This window comes from Haemaphysalis longicornis, unplaced genomic scaffold (genome assembly GCF_048455015.1).
Source record: "Haemaphysalis longicornis isolate Haplotype H1 unplaced genomic scaffold, Haemaphysalis longicornis Haplotype H1 scaffold_1, whole genome shotgun sequence".
Classification (NCBI taxonomy): Eukaryota; Metazoa; Arthropoda; class Arachnida; order Ixodida; family Ixodidae; genus Haemaphysalis; species Haemaphysalis longicornis.
In genome coordinates, this window is record NW_027526203.1 from 113,397,186 (window position 1) to 113,405,696 (window position 8,511).

Here is an 8,511-nt window from a genome sequence, read left to right on the forward strand (position 1 = left end):
GATCACGCCACAGATGTTACCGACCGGAGCGCGCGCGAACCACAAATGTGGTTTAAGCGCGAACCGACCGCGGCGAGAGAGCACGATGCGAGCGCCCCCACCTGTTCTTGCGCGCGAACCGACTTGCTCAGCGCGAACCCAACGCGGCGAGAGAGGGTGTTGCGCACGTCCCCACCTGTTGTGCGCCCGAACCGAACGCGGCGAGAGAGGGTGTTGCGAGCGGAGAGAAGGCGAGGAGGACGCGGGGGAGAGGGCGCACCTGTGGCCGACGGTTGAATGAGTCAAGGATATAAGGCGCGTTCGTAACGTTCCATTCTGTGTCGGCTTTGTGGCGCAGTGGGTACATCACCATGTACCTTGCGTTCCGCCCGCAGAGTCGTGGGATCGAAACCTGGCGCCGGTAAGTAATATTTTTTTATATAGTGTAGGGGGAGAGATGCGGACTACGGACTTCAACGCGGGTGACATCGTGAGTTACTGAAATGCTCTGCATTTAAAAGCTCCGCCGCAGACCACGCTGCACCTCGCGGCGGATCGCGTAAACAGCCAGCACGCGCCTGTGACGTCCCAGCTGACAGGAGATTGTTCCTCTGGCCAGCCACGCAGCTGGAGAACCGGTCGAGCTCTGTTGCGCACGCTTCACCCATGTGCTGCCCCATGCGCGCGTAGAGCTTGCGCACAGACTTTCTCCCGAGCTGGTGCCCGTCCAGCCGCTCGCTGGACGGCTGCCACGTCACTGCAATGGCCGCGCTCTCCTTGGTTTTGGTTTCAAAATCGCCGATTTTTGCTGACCGCTTGCGCCATCCACCCGCGTAATTCAGCTGTTGTATTTCGCATGTTGCTTTCTCTTTAAGCAGACTATACAAAAATAGTGCCTTCAAGAGGTCGAAATTTTGAGTGTAGCTGGCCTTTAAGCTTTAAACAGCGAGTGTTTGCTGCAGTATAACTGCACTATCTGAATAAATTGTGTTCTCTTCGAAATGACCTATTTTTCAATTTACCAGTTGTTACATGACCACAACTACAGCGCAGGAAAGAGATGCAGTAACAAGAAAGGACATACGCAGTGCTGACACTTAACTGAATGTTTAATGTAGTGGAAACATTTATACCAGTAAAAACACTGAAAGAACAAAACTATATAAACCTACACCCCTTCAGCATGGGTGTTACGTCCGGCAGCTCGGCATCTTGCAGCGTTCGGCGTAGCGCGCGCCCGGTGCTATCTCTTGATAAGATCTGAGCGACTGTCTACGCGACGGTGACGTAGTATGCGCCGGCTGCATAAGCCGGCAGCCCTATCTGTGTGTGCTTCTTCTTGACTTGTACTTTGTGCTGACGCCAGTCCATGCGTCGAATAAAGCAGTAAGCCACTGCTACCGTGTCAGGGGAGTGAAACTTCCTATACCTTGCATGGGACGCGATATTCGATCGAAGCGCCGGACAAATCCCTGGTGTTTGGGGGCGGTACTAAAAACATGGCGGCGTGTTGCAGACATGCACTCGGAAACGCCATCTTGATGAGGACTTAAAAGCCGAGCGGGGTGGGGTGGGGGGGGGGGGGAGGGGAGGGGGGGGAAGATTAGCGCCAAATTCAATTGGGATGCACATTGAAGGTAAATTGAGTGAGTGGAAGATATTCAGATGGCCAGCGCACGACCTTTCTGTTGCGCAACCCGCCACATTATCGAAAGGGCAATTGTTTTGTTCTGATTAATGAAGTTTTACGTGTCCACTTTTTTTTGCACCACTTATTCTAAGTACGACGTTGTTTTGGTTTATTGTTACACACAATCTAGACAAGGATAAAGAGTACAGGTATTTTCATTTTTATTGCTAAATGTACCATTCATATAGTAAAAACACAACTTGGATATTTTACACTTTTAGTCGCAAACAAAAGTGTATGGCACATGGCCGCATGCTAATTAGGTATCCAGCCAGTGCATATCTGTCCAGTGCCTTGTCTGTCCAAGGTCCTCGTAGTCTCTGGTGGTGAAATGGGCAGGACACAGCCGGTAGCTGCTGTAAATCTGTCGAGGTGGTAAATGAGCCAGGTTCTGCCTTCTCGCACACTGGAGCCAAACACGAGATCTGGAACATCAACAAGCACGTGTGTATATTTGGGTTAGAATGAATACTAGTTTTACTGCTGCTTTCAGATAGCATCTGTATTCGATATATTCGGAAAACTAGCATCTGTATTCGGAATAAGCGTTATCTGATATGTTAGGAATCTTTCTTTCTTTGACCAATCTTAAAGACAAATTTTAAATTAAAATCAGCCTTTATTATTAAGAGACGCAGATAAATTTTTCTATTTGTGCGATGATAATGTTCGGTGTCAACGACCCACCTTTCCTCTTAATTCAAAATACACTTTTGCAGACAAAAGCAGCCATCCCACACCAGAATCGCTAAGAAATTATTCATGCATATATACTTTGGCGCCCTATGTATACATCAGGTATTTCTCGGGCGCTGCAATAAACCGGTCATAAAAACCTCATTTCAAAACTTCTAATAAATTCCTAGCAAAGGTTAAGCCTGCACTGACTAATTATTTATCGGCTTATAGCTGTAACTGCGTTCTTGTGAATACATTGATCGTTCTTGTGCTAAAGGTGAAACTGCAAGCGCGGAACTCAAGGTTAAATGATAAATTATAAGTGGCGGAATTATAGTTATGATTGTATTATAAACATATAAAGTAATTGCTTACTTTGTATAGTTATTGCTACAAATTTATTCTGCTATGTGCCGTTTATTCACGTGACGACAAAATGCAGAACACACAGAGCACACAACTAAAACGCAATAAAATAATTGATGTAGTCACTTCTTAGTTAACATAGTGCTAAAGACACGATATGAACCTGCGGAACCAGCCTTTGAGCCATAAGTGTATGGTAGATGCCTTCCTCCAGCTGTGGACATAAACAGGCTGATAATAATACGATAACCATTAGTAATAATTATAATAATCACAATAATATTAATAATAATAACAGCAACGCATGCTACGAAAACAAACTAAACGCAGACAATCAAAAGATAATAAAAATAGTGCAGATAAGCTCACACTGTTACATTAGTTATTGCCTCATATACACTTTGCTGCATACCGCGCATTCACTTGCGCTAAAATGCAAAACACACGATCTAAACGCATTAAATCAATAACGCACGTATAAACAAACGTGTGTAGCTAATGTAGTGATTGGATTAATTACCAGATGCTCTGCCGCGCATTTCATGCTTCAGTAAAGAGTCAAAGAAGACAATCAGAATGTAACAAATAGATAGTGCACGTGCATGCTCACTTAAATTATACAGCTACTGCTGCAACCGCATCCTGCTATCTCGTGCAAGCGTAGAAAAGCAAAACAAGCAGCACGCAGATCGTACCTTTCGTCCGCCGGGATCCAAAAGAAGTTTATGCCGGCCTGGCGTGAAGAATTTTGACACCACTCAGTACAGCACGATCTGTGATGACAGTGCGAATGCATTCATGCGTCTGTTTCGATGAAACAGACTTTACAGTGGTAGAAACGGCCCTCGGAACACCGTGGATTGTAGCATACCGGTGGGCGCGACAAGAAACGCCCCTTTTCAGCGGTGCGAAGTAGAAAGGCGCGATTCCCGTTTTCCACTCCGGGTGGCGCTCGTATTTTCGCAATCCCGAACTGCAACTTTTAATTTCACTAGCATATTAAAAACTCCGTAATTATTAAGTAACCTGGTAGTAAATATAAAATGCAACAACAACGTTCATTTATGCTCGTATGTAGTACAGCCCCCAAACGTTAGGATCGCTGCAGTCACGGGACAGAAAAACGGCGGAGTTTCATCCCCCTGACCGTGTCGTCATGCTCCCGTCATTTCCAAACCCAACAGTGGCGACGAGGATGGGATGGATTCAACGCAGGGAGCGATGACAAGGGGACAACCAACTACCATGGCGAGTAGCAGCGGGGTTTTCGTCCACCTTCCGGAATTTTCGCCGGAAAAAGGTGACTTCGACGTCTACGTTCAACGCTTCGAAGCATTCGCAACTGCAAACAAGATAGAGAAGGCAACGAAGCAGCAGGCGTTCTTGGCGCTCATTGGGGAGGCCGCGTTTATAACGCTTCAAAACCTGTTGTTGCCGAAGACTCCTGTAGAAGTCAGCTTCGAAGATGTTGTGAAGGCCCTGCGTAAGCACTACACACCGAAGCGCTCCGTGGTAGTGGAAAGGTACAAGTTCTATCGGCGAGACCAACGCCCAGGTGAAGGCATCAGTGACTTCGTCGTGGAGCTCAAGAAGATGGCAGCCACGTGCAACTTCGACACGTTTCTGGAAGAGGCGATTCGAGACCGCTTCATCGCAGGACTACACAACGATGCCATCCGCTGCAAGCTTCTCGCGACTGAAGACCACGAGCTCACCTTCGAAAAGGCCTACAGCTCCGCGTTGGGGATGGAAGCAGCACAAACACAGAGCAAGGAAGTGCGCAGCAACGACACAGCAGGCAGCGCCAGTGCCATGGAAGACGTCTGCTGGCAACGAAAGTCTGCAGCATCAGGTAAAAAGAACTTTCCGCCTCCAAGGACTCGTGTTACGTGTACTAGGTGCGGTAGTGCACATGGCGAAAAGAAGTGTCCGCATTTAGCTAGCAAGTGCTATAAATGCTCGAAAACGGGACACTTGGCTAAAATGTGCAGAACTAACATTAGGTCTGTAACGAGCGTAGATGCTGCCACTGATGAGACTGTGCTGTTCAAAGTGGAAACAACGCCTAAGCTGGGGGCGTATTTTGTAAGCGTAGTGATTGATGGCAAACAGGTCGATATGCAAGTTGACACAGGTGCGGCAGTCTCAATAATGGCGAAAGCGATTTTCGAAAAATGTTTCCGCACAAGCAGTGTCAAAAGACAAACGTAAGGCTAACAGCCTACAACGGAAGCTCGATACCAGTAATAGGACGAGTTCAGGTTAGTGTAACCTATGAGGGGAAGGACCACACTTTGCCGTTGATCATTGCGCGAGACGTCAAGGGTCTTGTTATGCCGAATTTGCTGGGCCGGGATTGGTTGTCGCAAGTGCGCTTAAACTGGAAACAAGTGACGTCCGTAGAAACGGTCACAACGGAGTTGTCGTTGAAACAGAAGTACCGTGGCGTGTTTGAAAAAGGGTTTGGTGTCATCAAATGGTTCAAAGGAAGCCTGGTGTTGAAGGAAACTGCCCAGCCAATTTTTTGCAAAGCGAGGCCAGTGCCTTACGCGGTTCACGGAAGCGTAGAAACTGAGCTAAAAAGCTTGAAAAAAGCCGACGTTATCTACAGAGTCCCACACAGTGACTGGGCAACGCCCCTAGTCACAGTTTTGAAAGACGACAAAAGTGTGAGGCTTTGCGGTGACTATCGTGTGACGGTAAATCCGCATTTGAAGATAGATCACTATCCGCTTCCGCTGCCCGGAGATATTTTTGCAACTCTAGCAGGGGGTACAGTTTTCACTGTTTTAGACTTGTCAAAAGCATATCTGCAACTAGAGCTTGACGAGCACTCCCAGGAAATTCTAACGGTGAACACACACCTTGGGTTGTTTCGGTTCAAACGTCTTCCCTACGGCGTGGCAAGCGCCCCAGCGTTTTTCCAGTCAGTTATGGACCAAATCCTAAAGGGAATTCCGGGAACTGTTTGCTACGTAGACGACGTACTGATTTCCGGTAAAACTCAAAAGGAATGCGCAGAAAACACTGAACGCGTTCTAAAGCAGGTTCAGAAAAGCATGGCATTCGCGGAAATGTCGCAAAATGCAATTTTTTTCAAAGCAGCGTTCGATATCTCGGGCACGAGATAAGCGGAAAAGGGCTGAGGCCGACGAAACAAAAGGTTGAGGCTGTACGGAATGCGCCACAACCACAAAACGAAAAAGAGCTACGAGCTTTCTTGTGTTTTTTGAACTTTTACGCAAAGTTCTTGCAGCTCTTGCCGAAATGCTCGAACCCTTGCATAAATTGCTAAGGAAAGAAAATGAATGGAACTGGTCCCAAGAATGCCAAGAAAGTTTCGAGTGTTGCAAAGAGCTTCTCTGTAGCGATGCGGTACTTTAACTCTACGACGCATCAAAGCGACTGAGGCTAACTTGTGACGCATCTGCGCATGGCGTGGCTGCCGTTATCTCTCATGTTGTAAACGTGGAAGATAGACCGGTGGCGTACCCTTCTCGAACGTTGACCCCAGCGGAAAGAAACTATGCGCACATTGAAAGAGAAGCACTTGGAATCGTGTTCGGCATACAGAAATTTCACAAATATCTGTATGAGCGAATGTTTACTATCTTGACGGACCATCAGCCGCTGACCTACATTTTCGACCCAAAGAAACATGCAAACTCGGTTGCAACAGCAAGGCTGCACCGCTGGTCGAATTGGCTGGCTAGTTATCAGTACAAGATTGAGTACCGAAAGGGAGGCTCGATTGGCAATGCAGATGGGTTGTCACGGTTACCGTTGCCTCGAAGGTCTACTGACGAAACGGTAAACTACTTTTCACCCATTCCAGACATGCCACTGACGGCTAAAGAAGTAGCCAAAGAAACTGACAAAGACGACGAACTCAGAATGATTCGCGAAATGACGTGGCAGGGTTGGCCTAAAGCAGTCGACAAAGCGCAAGAGCCATATTTTATCAGAAGGTATGAGCTTTCCTTAGAAATGAACTGTCTTCTTTGGAACAACCGCGTAGTCATTCCCAGTTCGTTGAGGAAACACGTCTTAGACCTTCTGCACGAAGAGCACCCTGGGATTAACAAAATGAAGATGTGGGGCTCGAGGAATAGTGTGGTGGCCTAACATCGACACTGATCTTGAGGAGTGTGTCAATAAATGTGAAATTTGGGACAGCGTTCGAGCTTCAATCCCGGCCGCTCCATTGCAGCAATGGATGTGGTGTTCGAACCACTGGGAGCGCGTACATATGCACTTCGCGAAAAAGAGGGCAAATCCTTCTTGGTCATGGTTGACTCGCACTCAGAGTGGCTGGAAGTTAAACTGATGACCAGCACAACTGCGCAGAAAATAGTTGAAGTTGTCCGCTCTGTGTTTGCGTCATATGGCCTGCCGGTTGAAGTGGTGACGGGCAATGGTCCCCAGTTTACTAGTTTGGAATTCCAAGAATTCCTTCGCAAAAATGGTGTAAAGCACACTCTGACCCCGCCTTACCATCCAGTCAAACGGCGCCGCGGAACGTGCAGTTCAGACCGTGAAAAAGGCTCTTTTAAAATCCCTACTTGTTGATGAAAAGACCGAGTGCGGCAGAAGCATGCAGCACAAGGTAGACAACTTTCTTTTTTCGTACCGAATGACTCCCCACTCTTTCACTGGAAAGACACCAAGTGAACTGTTTCTCGGTAGGAAATTGCGAACGCGCCTCTCCCTGTTGAAACCAGACATGACTCAAGCAATGAAAGATAAAATGAAAAGGATTGAGAGTACCGCAAACAAACGTCGCGGTGCTGCTAGAACTTTTTCTGTGGGGGATGCGGTCATGGTGAAATCGGCCAGAGGGGAAAACATCAAGTGTTTTCGGGGCAAAGTGATCAAGGTTGTGTCTGATGTCACATTTCTGGTTCGTGTCCAACAGCGCATAAGGTTTGTGCATGCAGATCATTTGAGGGCAGCAACCTTTGTGCCTCAATGTACCAGCGAACAATATGTGCAACCTGATTGGGTAGCTTTCCCTGAGAACAATCACACAAGTGACTCGTGTGCAGAAACTCTCCATAGCCGTGATGCCTCGCCAACCCCACTTCGGCGCAGTACGCGGAGTCGACGGCCGCCTGACCGGCTGATGTACGAGTGATTTTGTTGCCATGAGTGATTGCATATTTTGTTGTTCTGCGTATGCTGTACATGTGCTGAAAAAAAAAAGTTGATGTGAACTTCGAGGGATGTTATGTCCGGCAGCTGGGCATCTTGCAGCGTTCAGCGTAGCGCGCGCCCGGTGCTATCTCTTGATAAGATCTGAGCGACTGTCTACGCGACGGTGACGTAGTGTGCGCCGGCTTCATAAGCCGGCAGCCCTATCTGTGTGGGCTTCTTCTTGACTTGTACTTTGTGCTGACGCCAGTCCATGTGTCGAATAAAGCAGTAAGCCACTGCTGCCGTGTCGTCGTGCTTCCGTCATTTCCAAACCCAACAATGGGGACACATGTCATATTGCAATTGTGAAAGTGCGACACTGATGTTAAAGCTACCATATGCTGATAGGGTCTCCATCCTTGATGTAGCCTGATGTCACATTCACATTTGGCAGCATGTCCAAGTACACGCTGGCAAGCCACAGCTCTATTCAAGACTACCACCCCTAGAGAAAATGCATGTCATCTTTCATTAAATTCAAGCGGCATGCAGGTGGCACCCTTCGACTGGCACGCAGCCTCCAAAGCCTACTTTATAAAGGTAAAAGAGCTTCTGTTCTTGCCCAAAGTATTGCACATGTTCGATCCAGCACTCCCACTCGATGT

At 47.7% G+C, this 8,511-nt stretch overlaps 1 protein-coding gene across 1 annotated transcript; it reads left to right on the forward strand.

The window, feature by feature from the left end:
- The first annotated feature begins 3,867 nt into the window (after positions 1-3,867).
- Positions 3,868-8,231, forward strand: LOC144179323 (uncharacterized). The gene has a single exon (XM_077707623.1). It carries the CDS (start codon positions 3,914-3,916, stop codon positions 4,922-4,924), a length of 1,011 nt encoding a protein of 336 aa, XP_077563749.1. The 5' UTR covers positions 3,868-3,913; the 3' UTR covers positions 4,925-8,231.
- Positions 8,232-8,511: the final 280 nt, after the last annotated feature.

Excerpts from the sequence above, each read along its gene's own strand:
- LOC144179323 (XM_077707623.1), top strand. The coding sequence starts at position 3,914 with ATGGATTCAACGCAGGGAGCGATGACAAGGGGACAACCAACTACCATG.